The sequence below is a fragment of the Crocodylus porosus genome, unplaced genomic scaffold, assembly GCF_001723895.1.
Source record: "Crocodylus porosus isolate Cpor-Errol unplaced genomic scaffold, CroPor_comp1, whole genome shotgun sequence".
Lineage (NCBI taxonomy): Eukaryota > Metazoa > Chordata > Crocodylia > Crocodylidae > Crocodylus > Crocodylus porosus.
Window position 1 is genome coordinate 118,436,921 of NW_017728943.1, and position 16,998 is coordinate 118,453,918.

The window sequence follows — 16,998 nt, forward strand, 5'->3', positions numbered from 1 at the left end:
GGCATGGCTAGAAGCTGACAAGTCTGCTCCATATCCTCTCCACTCACAAGCTCTCTAGTTGCAGTGTAGGTGGGGGAGAGGAGAAGGGCCTCCCATAACTCTGTTCACCAGATTAGCCCCCAGATCACCTTCACCCCCCACAATCACTCTTTCATTCTCATCAGCCCCTCCACTCCTGGGTTACACCTCTGTCACCCCAATTCCCCCCTGCTGTCTTGATGGACATCCCAGTTGCCTCCTCTGTCCCCCCAAATTACCCCCTGACCACTGCCAGATTGCCACCCTGCTGCCCCCATTCCCCCCAGCCTGGATTGCCATCCTATCTCCCCTTAGTGCCCTCCCTCCCCCTGCCAGATTGCCTCCCAATTATCCCTCTGCTCCCTGCTGATCTATACCTCCACCCTGCATATACCCCTCCACCCCAGATTGCTGTCCTATGGTGGTGGCAGTTGTGGGGTTTCCCTTCCTTGCCTGCTCTTGGACTCTTTGCAACTTGCACTGCCCCTGCACACCCAGATCCAGCCCCCGTAAGGCCCCAGGGGAAGGAGGGACCAGGAGGAAGGGTGGAGAGCTGCCAGACAGCCATGGAGGCTAAATCTGGGTGTGGGTGGGTGGCACAAGCTGCAGTGAACCTGGGGGGCCCCCTCCATTGCCAGTGCCACTCTCAGGCGGATCAGGGTAGCCATGGGTGAAGTGGGTGTAGAGGAGCAGAGGGGGCAGGAGGCAATTAGGGAGACAGAAGGTGTGATTGGGGTGACGGGGCAGTGATTTAGGGATGAAAGGGCCAATCAGGAAGTGGAGGGGGGCAGCCCAGGGGCTGATGGGAGATAAAGGGTGCAGTTTGGGAGCCAGAGAGGGCTGAAGCCTGGCACTACCCAAACAACTACACCTTCCTCCTCCTTCCCCCCTCCACTCCTGTCCCACCCCTCTGCCCCCCTTCACCCCTTTCCCCTCCCTCAGCACTCACTCCCTTCTATTCTCCTGCTGGCTGGCTGTCCCCAGCTCTCAGCCCAGGCTTCTGGAGTCCTTGATGATGGCTAATCCACCTAGGAACAGTGCCTCATGGTATACTGGAGGACCACAAATTGATGGTTTTATCTCAGTTGAACAACCAGAAGTTAACTTGAGCTTGGTAGTGCACCTTGAAGATAATCCTTGCTCAAAGTGGCATAACTTCAGGATGCCTAGAGGGCACTTAGCACTTATTAACAAGCCTTGATGTGCAATCATTCATGTTTTAAGTACTCTTAACATGGTCTAATTGTAACATGTAATCTCAGCCTCAGTCATGACCTTTAACTGTTGGCTACAGGACTGAGTGAGACCATTAAATGTCTTTCATATGTGAAAGCAGATTTGAGTTTGGGTCTCTTGAGCTGGATGTCTGGAAAGCTAGATTTTTGTTTATTCCTTTAAAGTTGCACTAAGGAAGCAAACATTTATGTTCACAGCATGAAACTGCCAAGAATGAACTGAATGACAGACAGAAAGACCTGGATGCCTTCACTAATAAAGGAAAGCGCTTGCTAGCAGAGCTGAAAAGAATTCATAATTGTGATCCTATGCTACTGAAAGCAGATATGAACAGTACTGTGGACAAATGGCTGGATGTAAGGACAATAACTTATACTTTATTTATTTGCCAGACTCAGTTTATATCCTGAGTAAAGTTTGCAGTATGTAGCATTCTCTTAGGAACTGAAGATGCGTTTCTCTAGTGAACGTGACTTTGTAGTAAATCTCAGTGGGGTATTAATTAACATTCTGTCAATGGTCACATACATATATTATGTGCACGGAGTGTATGTGTGTGCACACTGATTGTGTGTGTATTTCAGGTACCTTTGCCATCTATTAAAGAAGGTATTTTATGAAGAACTAAATACAGGATTGTATTTTACTATAAAGTAGTTATCTTAAATAAATACATCATTTGACTTGGATCCTCACCTGGCATAAATAAGTCTCTCTCCATTAATATCAATTAGGCCACACACATTTCCACCCCCTGAGGATCGATGCACATTATGCAAGGTGACATTTGATTGTTGCTCATTTTAAGAGTTTAAGATATCATACTTACAAAAGTGCAGTTTAAAATCCCTACCTTGTATAATACAATAAATTTTATTTTTAGTATTCTTTTTAGATTTACTAGTTAATTAACAATGCACATAAAATATATATTTGTGATTGGAGGGATCTCTAGCATTATGACACTTTAAAAGACAAAGGAAGTTTTATTTTGTTTTGCTTTTTGTTTTCATTTGTTTTTTACTTAAATCCAGATGTATAGATTTATTTCCAAGTCAAATACATACACATGCTTAGGCATTAGTATATACTACTTTTGTCAGTTTTATAGTACATAAATCTAACATGTACATGATGTAAGTTGTGCTATTCTGAATGTGTCCTTGTTTGTAAAATAAGAATCCTGATCAACCCTAACAATGAATTCAAGGGAATATTACCATTTCACAATTATTTTACTTAGCTTTGCCAGCAGTGTTTGATATCCTTTCCCTGCAATTGGTTTCATCATCAAGAAATGTGTAATTCATTTATTAAAAGTTGCAATGTCTTCCATCTCCAACAGGTGTCAGAGAGGATTGAAGAGAATACAGAGAGATTGTGTATAAGCGGGTCACTATGGGATGATATCATCACAACTGCAGATGAAATTGATGGGTGGTACAATAAATCTGTGTCTCAGTTTAATGAAGGCCTCAGCAACTTGAGCAGCAGCCAGAGAATGGAGGCTTTCCTGAAAGAATTCCAGGTGCTTACGAGTAAATCAGTGAGACAAATGTCTGAAATTCTCTCTCTCAGGCATGCATTTTGTGTAAATAATAAGTATATCTCTACTGAAGTAAGTGTAACTGTATTGAGGGATATCAGTTGATAATCTTTTAGTTTGCATCCAATCACACAATCATCCAATAATATCAACCCATGTGGGAGACCTTTAATAATCTCATATATATACTCCATTCTTTCTGAAGCAGTCTTTCTGCCACAGGCTTAACACGTGATCTTAAACTCCATGTGTCCCACAATATTTACATGGATTTTATTACAGCAGGAAAATTAGTGCATCCTCTTTCTGCAGGCATTTATAAATTGTTTTAGGAGTACCCTACAACTATTTGGCAGTCAATTCCTTGCAACATTTTTTTCTTGCGGGTCTGACTTCATGTTAATCTCTGTGCACCTGGGTTACATTTCTTTATTTTAATAGTGATATGCCTTAGTTGCACAGCAGGTGGCATATCTAGCATTGAAATTCAGTAGTTCTTTCTTACTGTGGTATTATCACTGCCTTATAGTTTACAGAAGATTCCTTAGTGCATAACTTTTTTACTTTGTGTAGGAACAGAAGTGGATGGTTGGGTAGGAGATGAGTTCACTAGATAATATACTCCAGAGAAGAGCTGTGAAAATGCAACAGTCCAATGGTATTGGCATTTATAATATGAGAATAGTGCTATATTGTAAATACATGGCAGATCCATTGAAGGACAGGCCTCTTCCATTTCCTTTAGAATTAATAAAAAATAGTGATCTTCAATTAGATGCATAAAAAGCTTGTTATACAGGGATATATCATGAAATTGTTCATAGTGAACATTTTTGTTGATGTTCACCTATCAAAGCTTTCCATTGAATCTGTCACCTAATGGAACGGCTAAATAAATAGGTATTAAACATTTTAGTTCTGTTTAGCGTAGACTGTGCCCAACCCACAAGTGCACACAGTGCTCTAGGACAGCACAGCTATTCAGTATTACAGGTACCTTTGCACTCATGAAATGGAAGGACTTTGCAGAGCTAGAATTATTCCTTGTACAGTATTGGTTTTTGCAGAGATCAGCCCTGTTCCAGCCCACAGAGCTGGTTGAGCATAGAAAGGAGCAGAGGCTACATCTTTCTTGTCTTTTTGAGAGACACAGCAGTTGTCCAAGGAGCTATAGGTGGCTTTGTACCTCCTTGATGCACAGTACAGCATAGGTAGGCAAGCTTTTCAGGGTAGATGATTTGCGGGTGGTCGCCAACCACTGGTCAGCACTCGCCACCCCCTCCCTCCCACCGGCAACAGCGCCATGGCTGCCTGTAGGAGCTCTCCGCTTACCACTGCCACACTTCTGCCACTGACAGCGCTACCGCCACATCACTGTGCCACTCCGCAAGCCTCCGGGGGCATGCAGTGTTCATGCTCCCTTCCCCCCCCACCATCTCTACCCATTCCACTCATTTGCATTTTTATAGGCTTCTTGTTTACTTTAGCTTCTTTTCCACCTTAGAGAACACAGAACAGCAGCAGTTTCCCAGTGCCCAAAGAAGGGTGTTAGTGCCAGAAAGTTTGCAAAGAACCTTTCTCCAAGTATTTAGCTGGTCTAATAAAAGATATCACATCTACCCAAAGAACCTTTCCTGCTTATTGATATGTCTGTATTCAACTAGAGATCCTGAAATATCAATGAATAAAAGGCAGCAGCCCTATTTCAATTTTCTTCTCATCATAGAATTTAGTCCTATGTTTAATTTTTTCCAGGATCTCAGTTCTCAGTAATAAAAAGCAGAAAAGTCCACATTGTTATTATGCTCTGCATTCCTTTAAATGAAACCTACCAAGCACAGTAATTTTTTCCAGTCTTATGAAGAATGAAGGTCCCATATTTACTCATCCACTTTTCACAGAATAAAGCTATTAAACATTTAGGACTCTATAATTAGCTCTGTGTGTACAAGTTTTTAAAGGAAAGGAAATTTTCTGAGTTCAGTATCAAAAAAGGCAAGGAGTGGAATATGTTTTAGGAGACAAAGAATCTGATACAATAATAGAGTTTGACTGCCTAAACAATTTCTACATTTTCTTCCTTTATTCCAATTTACCAAGGACCTACCCAAAGCTTGTTAAACTTTGTAATGATCAGTATAAAGACTAACAGATACTATTTTACAGTCTGAAGTTAAGGACAAAGGACAGAAGTTGGAGCAACTTACTTCTAAAGTCTCAGAACTCAGTGGATTGACGAGTAGTCATGAGCCTCCTGCAGATCTTCAGGTAAAATATGACTGTTGCTCACATCATTTGCATCCAAGCGAACAGGAAGAAAATCCTTCTGGTATCTGTACCTCTCCTGTGCTTCATTTTTCCCTCAGTGTGGCATACGTTACGTTACTAACATATGTTTAATTCTTGTAAGTACCTTTCACAACAGGGTTAATTAGACTGCCATGCTAGCAAGGCAGCTGGCTAAGACAGAGCTCAGGCTTACCTGCACCACAACTACTGAATTTAAATGGATAGATCTAAACTGAACCTGAGTGGTTTGGTCCCAGTCCAGGTGCAGAGACACAAAGGCCGCGTCCAGACGAGCATGGACGTTACATTTCCCAGGGACAAGTAGCAGTGGCACACCTGGAAGCAAAACTACTTGTCCCTGGGGAATGCCCATGCCATGTGCACTTTGGTGCATGGCAAGTTACCCTGGGGATGGATGGTAGGGGAGGCTGGGGCCAGCACTGGGCTGGCCCCAGCAGTCTTACCTGTGGGCCTCCCAGACCTGCAGCAGCAGCGATCCTGCAGGGAGGAGTCTGGCTGGCAGCTGCAGCATGGCTCCAGGTGGCCCGGCTCCACTTTTCAGCGGCATGCATGCATGCACTGCTCCACTTTTTTTTTTTTCCTGGCAGGAAAAAGAAAACCATGGAAAGAAAAAGAAAAAGCAGAGCAGTTCATGTCTTTACAGCGCAGAAAACACCTGACTGTGAGGTATGTGGTACTGCAGACATGTTTGTGGTGCCACATACCACATGATTGTGTTTGTCTGAATCGCCCAAAGGGATTATTGTTGGAGGTCTGATTCAGATAAAACTGAATTTGTAAGATTGTCACCTTCCTGGTTGGCAAGTCTGAAGGCATGCACTGTCCTTTTGAGATTTTGACCTCTAGGACCCTGTAAATTTAATCAAATTATGAATCCTTGTTCCGCCTTGAGCCCAAATGTAAACCCAAGCTAATGAGGCTTAATGGCAGTCTAATATTTTAAGAAATGATACCTCAGGCATGGCCTAGAAAGTGTATAGTTTAAAATCATGTAAATGATGATCCCTTCACTCTTCCTAAAATGGGAGAAGTACTACTGACTTTCATCTTTATGTATTACACTCATCCAGTCCTAGGATAAAAACCATACCATGTAACTTTTTTAACTGTGACCAATCACTACTAACCAATACAGGCCAAATTTCAAATAGTGACTTATTACATAATCATGATTTAAATAGTGACTATTACTTCACTAGAGAAGTATTTGTGCCCAATTCATAGAACTATTAAACTAGCCTAAAATAAATTACTTGAGTGATTTCAAAACATGTATATATTTGTTTTAAGGGTTAGCTTGTTCATGGATATTCTAAGAACAGAAAAGCAAAAAAATTCCTCAGCTAAATTATTCAGTTATTCTATTTGATTCATTGAATTTATTTAACAGAAGTGACATTGACATAGCTAATTTATACTAGCTTTTCTTATACAGTTCCGTATTTTAGCAATTAAAGTTATGGTGCCGTATCTCATTTTCTGCATTTAATTTTAATCAGACTTATACAAAAACAGTTTAATCCTTGCCCTATTATGGTAAGATGGTGCACCAAACTGGTTTATTTCTCATGGGGCACATCTACATGTGTAATTAGTGCACATGAATAAACTCTAGAGCCGATTGCTCCTGAGTTTTTTGCTCCTGTATGCACCATTTGAATGCTTTCCTGAGAGCAAGTAACTCAGGAGCAATCAACTCTGGAGTTTATTCATGAACAGCACATGGTGCCCGGTTGGAGCAGCCCTGGTTGGCAGGGGGCACTGGAGGTCAGCCTACCAGCCCAGGGCTTCTCTGACCAGGCTCAATATGCTGTGGAGGGGCTATCTGAGGCATGAGGTGCTTCAGTGCAGGGCTAGAAAGCAGACAACCCCAGCACTGAAGCACCCTTGTGCCCCAGCTAGCCATGTTAGCATCTACATGTGTACTGCTGTGCATGATTAAACTGTATTTTCAATTACTACCCTGCTGTGAAATTTATTAGTTTTCTGTGTCCTAATAGGGGTGAACATGTAGATGCTGAGATGTTTACTGTGGAGCTAAGTGGTCAGCTCCATAGGTCAACATCTCATATAGATACATCCATGGAATCAGTTTTGTGTTTAATATGCATTCCACATTAATGCTAAATCTGCACAGGGAACAGACAAACCTTATGGTTTTCCCAGAATTGGATACCCTTTCTTTTAGGGTGAAATCCTGACTCCATTGATGTTGCTTCACTGGGGGCCAGGATTTCACCGAGTATCTACCTCTTTCTTTTGATTATTTTAATTATTTATTATTTTTCATATAAAAGGAGCATGAAGAGTTGTGTATACTACTTTCCCATTTTCCATTTTTAGCTTATCCCATAAGAGCTTTCCATCGGTTGTAATATCATTATGCCAAGTGGTTCCCTGTAATGTTCTAATGGATGACAGTTTTGTTTTAGTTTATAGAAACAGATTTAAGGCAAAAACTGGAGCATGTGAAAGAAATGTCTGAGACAGCAAAAGAGACCCTGAAAAATTTCAGTGCTCAGAAGATGCAATTACAAAAGTTTATTGATCAGACGACAGACTGGCTCACAGAAGTAGAAGAGTCCTTGTTAAACTGCGCGTGCAAGCAGGGTCCCGAGTCTCTAAAGAAAGTAAAGGTAAGTGTTAAGGCAAATTTACATTTAGTCTCTTCTGTGTTTCATTTTAGCATAGTTCCTCCTGATCAGTCAAAATAGTGGCAGTACATTTATTTTAATTCACATCTTAGCTTTAATCTAAGCATAGAAAGTGCCTATTGTTCAACTTTAGGAAACCAGTGAAGAGTACAATGTCATATTCTCAAAGAAGTTGTACCAGGGAGTAGCATTTCTCACAACACACACTTCCTAATTGTGCTGTCAGCCTTCTAAAGAAACTAAATGAATAGCAACAGTTTTCCATATTAGGGGAACCGGTACTGTCTCATCAAACTTTCTGGCCACTGCACATTTATTGACCCTTTTTTCCCCTTTCCAGTCATGGTAATTTTATATCAAGAATCTAGTAGGTTTGGATTGAACTCAACAATAATAGTATATTCTGCCTTGATACATCTGAATCCTCCTGTGCAGCAACTCTTCTGTACTAAACTTTTCCTGACTACTGACTACCAACTGTATCCATTTTTAAAAAGCTGTATGAAACTTTTTGTGTTGAAAACAAAAAGCAGTTCTGATGAAACAATCAAAACAGTTTTTGTTTCACTATAAATCTAGTCTTAAATGCTGCTCACCAAGGCTAGAGACAGACATTCAAAAATCCTGAGCCTGAACTGATTCAATCTTTGCAGGTTAGTTTAACCTGGCTAGGCTAAACTGATTTGTAACTGCATAGACATCTGATTTGGACTAAAGAAATGCAGGCACATACCTACAGTGGCTCAGGCTAGAAGCTGCAGGGTGCTAGAGCAGCCTTCCCTTCCCCTTCCATAGTGCTGAGATGAAGAGGCATGGCCAGGCCCCAGCAAGATGCTTTGATTAGGGAGGGGTTTAACCTCCCATCCTGGCCTATCCCCATCTCAGGCTTTTACCTGCTCAAGGGGCAGGAGTGTTGCCAGGCCCCAGACCCCAGCTAGCATTCTGAGGCAAGTGGGGGGAGGGGTGGGGTACAGTGCATGCATCTGTTGGTGATACTGAGCTTTTCAATCTTCCTCTCCCTGTCTGCAAACCTGACAGGGCTGCAAACCATCAGGGGGCTGATAAAGCCACAGTGTTATCAGCCCATTGGGAAAACAAAACCTCTCATTAGTTTAAGTTTTTTTTAAACAGCTTTTTCCAAGGAAGAAAAAGAAGGACATTACCACCTACCTGTTGATTAGCCTCAAAACGCCCTAAGCTGACACTGTCCTGTCTGCCTTGGTCCTGTCTCCCACAGCAGGGACCATAGCCAGCATGTGGTTTGTTAGCTAATGCTGATAAATGTCTGTGTAAGGCAGAGGGGATGGAGGAATCCCTGCTTAAGCAGGGAGTGGTGATGGGGGAGGGGAGTCAGCAGGAGAAAGCCAGGCATATGCTACTGTACCTGCAGTCTCTGCCAGAGCTGAAGCCAGGGAGTAGGTGAGAGGGGCCAGCACTGCTAGGCTGGAGCAGAGAGCAGAGCCCCACCCAGAGCTGCAAAGCATGTGGGATACTGGAGGACTGTGATTTAACTTAAACCAGGAAGGGGTCTGGGACAGACATTGTTTGACCAAATCAGTTAACCAGTTTGACCCAAATCAGTTAAGTGTGATATTGCATTCAACCAGGTTTAGCTCAAACTGGATTCTGCCATTTCCAAACTTGTTTATGTGTACTGAATATCTGTTCTGTTACAGGTTTAAACCAGTTTCTGATCACTCAAATCAGTTTATGTGTAATGTCTGTCCCTAGGCTAAGGGACAAAGCCAAGGTATAGCTCGCTGTCCTGCTTCAAACTCCCAACACGCATCAGTATCCCAGTGTACCTTGAATGTACTCTTATTTTGTGCTGAAAATAGGCATTTCAAACCATGCTTTGTAAAGTAATTTACTTGCATAACCCCTCCCCAGTGGTCTTTGCTGAAAAATCCATTTTTGTTTGTTGATTCCACCATCTCAAGGATCCATCTGAGTTGAAAAGTTTCAGGAAAGTATATGCTCTACTTCCCTATTCCTTGACTGACTCCAGGATATCACAAAATCCTTGCTCCAGAGCAATATCACAAGCTTCACTGAATGAAAGTGCAGGATTCTTGAGGGAAGAGACGCATCGTTTGTTACTTTAAATATGTTGTTTTTATAATATAATTTTATGCTTTAGGACACTCAGAAAGAGCTTCAACTACAGCAAAGCAGCATCGATTCAACCCGAGAGAACCTCAACAGCTTATGCCGTAAATACCACTCAGAAGAGTTAGAGACTCTGGGTGGCACTGTCACGTCACTGATAAAGAAGTATGAAGCTGTAAACCAACTATGCTCCAGAACACAGGCTAGCATGCAGGACTTTTTGGAAAAACACTTCCATGGTAAGTCTTCATTCTTGCTAATATAAGCCATTAAATTACAGCCATGAATCAAACCCATGAAGAGACTGCCAGAGAATGTCAATGACGTTTCCAATGACATAATTTACAGTGCTGACTTAGTTTTATATAAAGTCTTTCATTTAAAGCACTGTTATGAAAGGTTTATTTCCCCAAGCTGCAAACAGAAATGTTAAACAAGAAGGAAACAAAACTTAATAGTCACTGTTCATGATAGGACTACCAATTTTGTCTTCCTTCTGATGAAAGCTTCAGATCTGAGTTTCTTTTCTCTTAATTTCATTAAGTCCCATTATATTTTTTCTTGTTATAACACATCACTGTATAGCACTCAGAAGCCATAATTATTCTGTCGTGGTGTTACGGTGCTTTATGCAAAGCCCCCTGAAGTCAAAGAGAGCCTCTCCTTTAGTCCCAACAGGCCCTAGATCACTAATAGAAGATGAATAAAGCATGTAAGATAGCTATATACCCAGTGACTTTGATTATATAAATGTACAATGACTTTTCTTAGAAATAGTTTCAATCTTCTGTTTCTTTTAAAAGATACTATGCAAGAATTCCAGGACTGGTTTTCGGGTATGAAGGTGGCAGTAAAAGACTCATCTGATAGGTCTGGAGACAGCAAAGCCTTAGAAATGAAGCTACATGATTTGCAGGTATAGTTATCAAAGCAAAAGCTCCTTCGATTAGCTCCCTTAAGTCGCTTACACGCAAGCCATTTGCCTTCAGTCTGACAAATTGTTAATATAAAAAATCTAACAAATCCAGAAAACATACAAATGGTTGTGGTGGGTTGCTGTAAAAGAGATCTTTAGTATATTTCTGTTTAATTGCCCCAAGTCCAAAAAGGCAACCAGTCATATTTCATCTTCAGGGATTTTTGTTCCATTAAAACTCTTCTTTCATCTCTGTGGTTTCTCTATCATTTACTTCTCCATCTTCCTCCACTGGGCACATCTACACAAGATGTTTACTGCAGAGTAAACTAATTAGCTCTGCAGTAAATGTCTCAGTGTCTATACATGCAGCCTATTAGGCCACAGTAAACTAATAAACTCCTCAGCAGGTTATAACTTGTAAATACAAGTACTATCTTGCTGTGTAGCTTTTTACTCTGCAGTAGTATATGTGTAGATGCTGACGGGGTTTGCTGGGGCACAAGGGTGCTTCAGGGGGTGTGCCTGCCATGTAGCCCTGCCCTGGCACAACTTCGTACCCCAGCTAGCCTCTCTGCAAAACATTGAGCCAGGCTGAGCCACCCCAGGCTAGCAGGCTGACCCCCCACCCAGGCCACTTGCCAGCTAGGACTGCTCTGACTTGGCTCAATATGCTGCAGTTCCAGGCTCACGTTTAAACATGGCGCCCAGGGCATTTAACTGTGGTGTGATATGCACAAGCATTTATCATGTTGCATTAATATGCACCTGTAGATGTGTTCATTCTCTACTAAAACCTTTTCCTATTTATCCTTACTTTATCTTTCCATCCTTGTACTAGTCTTTCTTATTCTATTCTTTATTCAATTCTCAAGATGTGCACCAAATAATATGTGAGGAGCCCTTTGGATCTGACCTCTGATGTCTAAGGATCCCCAGAATTCACGCTGGAAGAGTGTGGTGGCTTCTTTAATTTCAGAGTTTCCCCCATGTGCCCCCTGCCACTGATTGGTTTTTGCCTCAGTGATTTGTGCCTCCCAGCCATCAATTGCAGGATGCAAGCAGTGAGCCACCAGGCCACTCTGCCAGTCAGCAGCAGCAGGAGCACAGGGAAAACTCCAAGATTAAAGAAGCTGCCATTCCACGCACTTCCAGCTGGAATTCTGGAGATCCATGCTCATGGGAAAAAGCATGAAAAATGCAACAACTGGACTAGGGTTTGCCAACACCCATTCTTCCTGATGAAAGAGTGATATGAATGCATTAGAAATGGATAGGAATTGTGCACATACTCTATAATGAAATTTCTTTAATTGGTCCAATCAGTTCCATAGCTGAGCATTAGTTCTGGCCTTGCTGGAGAAGTGTGGCTATTCTTAACATCACTGTTTCTGCTTAGCTTGTAAATCCTGCCTATTTAAACTTTTGCTTGTATTGTTTCTTCACACAGAAAGTGCTGAACTCTGTTAGTGATGGACAGAATAAGCTGGACGCTGCCTCCAAGGAAGGAGAAAATGTGTGCGATTACTTACCAAAACCAGTAGTGAGTCGTATCCAGGAGCAGATAGCACAGTCTAACAAGGACTTCCAGGACTTTCTGAAGCTGTGCCTGAAAGATAAACAGGCTTTAGAAAACTGTGCTTCAGAACTGGGAAGGTGGGTTATTTCAACAGGACTAGTTTCAGTGCAGAATTTTATTATGAAATGGCTTGGAATTAGGACAGTGCAACTGAATGCCAAACTGTGAAGGTAATTATTTGAGATAGAGAAGATTTTTACACACATTGCTAATTGTTCAAATTATAAGCGAGACTTTATAAAGGGGAATAAGGCAAGGTGCCGTATTTATTGATCACATGAGTTAGACATAGAGGTTTGGGCACACCATTCATATAGACGCACACAAAACATTATACACATCATTATACACAGGCATACACGTACACAAAACAACCGTTTCATCCACACATATACCAGATATAGTTACTAGCAATAGTTGTTTAATACCAGCCCAGGGTGGCCAACCAGGGCTTATTGAGTAGATGATGATGATTTGAAGATAACACCTGGAGCAGGGTGAACAGATGCATCTGTGCTCTGGTGAAACAGCAGTAGAGAAAGAGACTCACCCAACTTGGAATTTTCAAAGTGTTCTTTTATAGGAATTAGCATCCTTTGTTTCAGTGCTTTGGGGTTTTTCCATACCTAGCTTCTGTGGTTGCGGTTGTTCTTCTTTTGTTTTCAGCTTTTCTTAGCCTTGGAGTGTTTTTGCTGCCTGTCTGGCAGAATGGGTGCATTCCTTCTCCCCATTATCTTCTTTGTGTCCTAGGCCTAAGAGGGATTCTTCAGCCATTTGTTAATTAGTTTACTGACTGGTAACTTACATATGGCACCTTGTTGCTTACATACACAGTTAAATCTTCTTCTCCCATCTCTATGCCATTCTCTCACCATTCACCCGTTTACACACACTTGTACATAAAGGCTATGCAGAGTTCATTCACTTATGTCAAGCAGAAGGATACAAAATGGAGTTTTCAAGTTGCTTACAGGACAAGATTAACATGGTTGTATTTCACTATTATTACACTCTATGTTAACATCAGCTATGTTAGTTCAGTTCATGCTACAAGTTGATCCAAACTATGAAGGTGAACATGATCATTTGAGATTGTTTCTAATTAGTGGCGTAATAACTATGGGCCTGCTCCCATAGAATTACTCTTCAGAAGGGGATTTTGGACAAGAAAAATGCTTTTGAAACAAGAATGATGATGATCTCATCATATCACAGGAGTCGGGAGCCTGTGTGTGTGGATCACAGAATCTTGAATGAACAGCTAGGTCTATCAGGAATGCAAATGTAATTCCAAGATGGGGAGGAGCTTATATCAACCTTTCCAAGATTGCTTCTGGGGTGTTATGATGGTATGCCTTCCATCTAACACTACCTGCAGCTTTCCCAACTGCAAGTGCAGATCCAGATTTCTTGAAGGGCCTTCTCTGGGTCCAGACCATCAGATGACCTACTTGCTGATACATACAGGCTAATAAAGGAAATAAGTTTGGAAAATCACCTGATAATTCTGGGAAAGAACACTCAAAGTATTCTTTAGCCCATAATATTTTTACTACTAAATGAAATGGAAGTACATTCTACATATTGCATTATACACTAGATAGTTCCTTGTGGATATTTTTTTAAAATGTGATTGGATTTTAAAATAAAGTTTAATGGGAAGGAAAGATGAAACAATTTATTGTAACATTAGTGAGTGGTTGGATAAGCAGCAATGTTGGGAATACTAGTGGGATTTGACAGTAAGGGTGCCTATAGATCTGCTTGTTCATGTTCTAATTAAAACGCATCGGAGCAGACTCGATTAAGCTCCAGCATTGCCTCACCATCACGTGTATTAAGCGCCTACACATTTCAAAATGGCCACAGGTGTGCATTAAACCTCGTTGAATGAGCTTTGGATAAAACATCCCACAGCCATTTGTAAATACACAGAGACTTAATACGCATGACAGGGAGTCATTTTAATTAGAGCCATTGTTCAGGAACCACTCTAATTAAAATGTCTGCTTCTCCCCTCCCCCTCCATCAGCATGTGTATCTTAGTTATCCTAAGAGTTTTAAAAAATAGGAGTTTAAAGTTAGATTCCTAAATCCATGGCCTTGTTTTTCAGAAGTGCTGAGTACTCAAAAACTTCAGTTAACTTCTATTAGAAGTATGACTTTAAAAATACTGCTTCACCTGTTTTGTTAACTAAATATGCATTTAAGGATCTAATTTTAACAAACGTTTAATTGTTTCTTGAAATCTTTGTGCTTTGTGTATTATAGTATTATATACTATAATACAAGTCCCAACTAGGCAGGACCAAATTTACTATTTCTTCGCTTGTTTTGTGATCATACCCCATGGTGTGTTACAGGTCTCCTAGCATTAGGCTTCTTTTTCTCTGCAGGTTTCAAAATCTGAAAAGAGCACATTAGGTTTTAACAAACAAATGTTAATTAAAACAGAATTTGAGAGAAAACAACTTTCTCTTAATTTTCTTATCATTACTGAATATAGTAATAAATACAAGTACTGTTCCTTTAAATTTTGGAAGATTTTTTTCCCCCACAATTCCCATGATCTTGCCCAATTTTTTTTTAGAGCATTGCTGAATATTTTAGATTGGTAGTCATTTCAGAATTATGTTGTGTGTGCAGCTCTCATTCACTAAATATTAAAGTGATATCTAGCCTAATTTTCTTGCTCTGGTAGATAAACATTATATTGGATGAAGCCGTTATTGACTTTACGCACTGATGAATTACTATTAATAGTATACTTTGCTTTGTAGTTTTGAGGATCAGCACAAGAAATTGAGCCTGTGGATTCACGAAATGGAAGAAAGAATAAACACAGAAGCTTTAGGAGAGGAAAAACAGCACATTTCTGAGAAGAAAAATGAGGTGCAGAAAGTGGAACTGTTTCTGGAAGAACTGCTGGTTGCAAGGTACAATAACACTTGCCACTGATGTTTTACTAGAATTTGTTACTCCTTTCTACGGCTACAGTGAAATTAAAATATCTGAGTAGACTATGTATGCATATGAGAGTGGTGTAGTGGTGTGCCAGGAGGGGAAGAGTGGGGCTGTACTCTGCAAAAGAAACTATTTACAAGAGCCTCCACCAAAATAGCTCTAAACTTTAAGGCAATTTGGATCTTAATTTTGACTCAGAAACATCTTATTTTGTTGGTAAAGGTGGGCTGCAAAGTACTACAGCACAGTTAACCTCAGCTCTAGCAATATTTTTAAGTAGAGGAATGGTGTTCTTCATTGAAAGTTTGCTTTCTTGTCTTTACCAGTTATGTCATAATATCTAGTTTTGTTAGGATTGCTGGCACTTTCACCCGCATGAAAACCTGTCACGTACTGTCTTCATGGTATCTATCAACTATGAAACTCCCTTGGAACGGGAAGTTAGGTTACAGAGGATGAGGTAATTGCCTTATCTGTAGTTGTGCAAATACTTTATGTAACTGTGTCAGAAAAAAACAGAACCGAACAAAAATATTATTCAATTGGATTGCTAAACCTCACAGTATTCAAAAAATGGCACTTACCCTAACTATCTCCCTGGTTCTGCTTTAAGCAAGGTTTTATCTCTCATGACTTCTACAGTGTGCAAGAATAAAAAGGTGGTCTGGTGGTTAGGGCACTAGCCAAGAACTTGGAAAACTAAGCTATTCTGATGCCTGTGTACTGTGTGACTTTGGACAATTTGAATCAGTTCTCTGAACCTTGGTTCCTCATCTCTAAAAAGAGGATGGGGATGATGATACTTCCCTACCTTACATGGATATTGCAAAGCTAAATGAATTAAAGATAAGATGGTAAGCATATCAAAGAAATTACACACTGGCTAAGTACAGACAGTCAAAAAGCCTGAGGCTGAATCAATTCAGTCTTTGCAGTTTTAAACTACAGAATTAAACTGAAAAACAACTGGACAAAGACTTACCTTTGGTTCAGAAAATACAGCCATGTGTCTCCAGTGGCTCAGGACAGAAGCCAGAGGTAGGCTTGAGCATGGCTCTCTGGCAAATAGCCAGCATGGGCTGTGTGTTCACTTCCTCTTCCTGATGCCCCTGAGGTCTCTGGGATTTGCAGTCCAGACTCGCATCAGAAGGACCCTGCATGGATGCTAATCACTTCTTCCTGCTTCCAGGTGCCTCTGGGATTTGTAGTCCACAGTCATAGCCAGCAATAAATTTGAGCAGGGGAAGGGGTGTTTAATCCCCCTTTCTGGCCCCAGATCGCAGCCTGGGTTTGGCACGGGGGGGCCAGTGAGCCAGCTAGGGAGCAGAGGGGCAGGGGCAACCCTGCTTTCTGGAGCAGACAGCACAGCTCAGCCCAGGGCTGCAAAGCGTGCTGAGATGCTGGGAAACTCTAATTTAACTTGAATTAGGAAGGGGTCTGGGACAGATGGGACCAGCTGACCTGTTGATTAGCTCCAAAAAGCCCTAAGTGCTCACTGTTCTGTCTGCCTGTCCCAGTGAAATTAGAGACACATACACACCTCTCAGCATTAGCTAGCATACCACATGCCTAGGGTCCATGTTTCATAGATTTCATAGACATTAGGGCTGGAAGGGACCTCGGGAGATCATCGAGTCCAGCCCCCTGCCCAAAGGGCAGGAAGTCA

The 16,998-nt window shown here is 41.3% G+C and overlaps 1 protein-coding gene across 1 annotated transcript in view; it reads left to right on the forward strand.

Annotated features, from left to right (window-relative positions):
• SYNE1 (spectrin repeat containing nuclear envelope protein 1) overlaps nt 1–16,998 on the forward strand; it is a 514,523-nt gene that overhangs the window by 241,239 nt on the left and 256,286 nt on the right. Inside the window, exons 42-49 of the mRNA XM_019550064.1 lie at nt 1,452–1,610; nt 2,600–2,782; nt 4,967–5,068; nt 7,543–7,746; nt 9,905–10,112; nt 10,677–10,789; nt 12,240–12,445; nt 15,149–15,304. Coding sequence (XP_019405609.1) covers nt 1,452–1,610; nt 2,600–2,782; nt 4,967–5,068; nt 7,543–7,746; nt 9,905–10,112; nt 10,677–10,789; nt 12,240–12,445; nt 15,149–15,304 — 1,331 coding nt within the window. The remainder of the gene's footprint in view (nt 1–1,451; nt 1,611–2,599; nt 2,783–4,966; nt 5,069–7,542; nt 7,747–9,904; nt 10,113–10,676; nt 10,790–12,239; nt 12,446–15,148; nt 15,305–16,998) is intronic.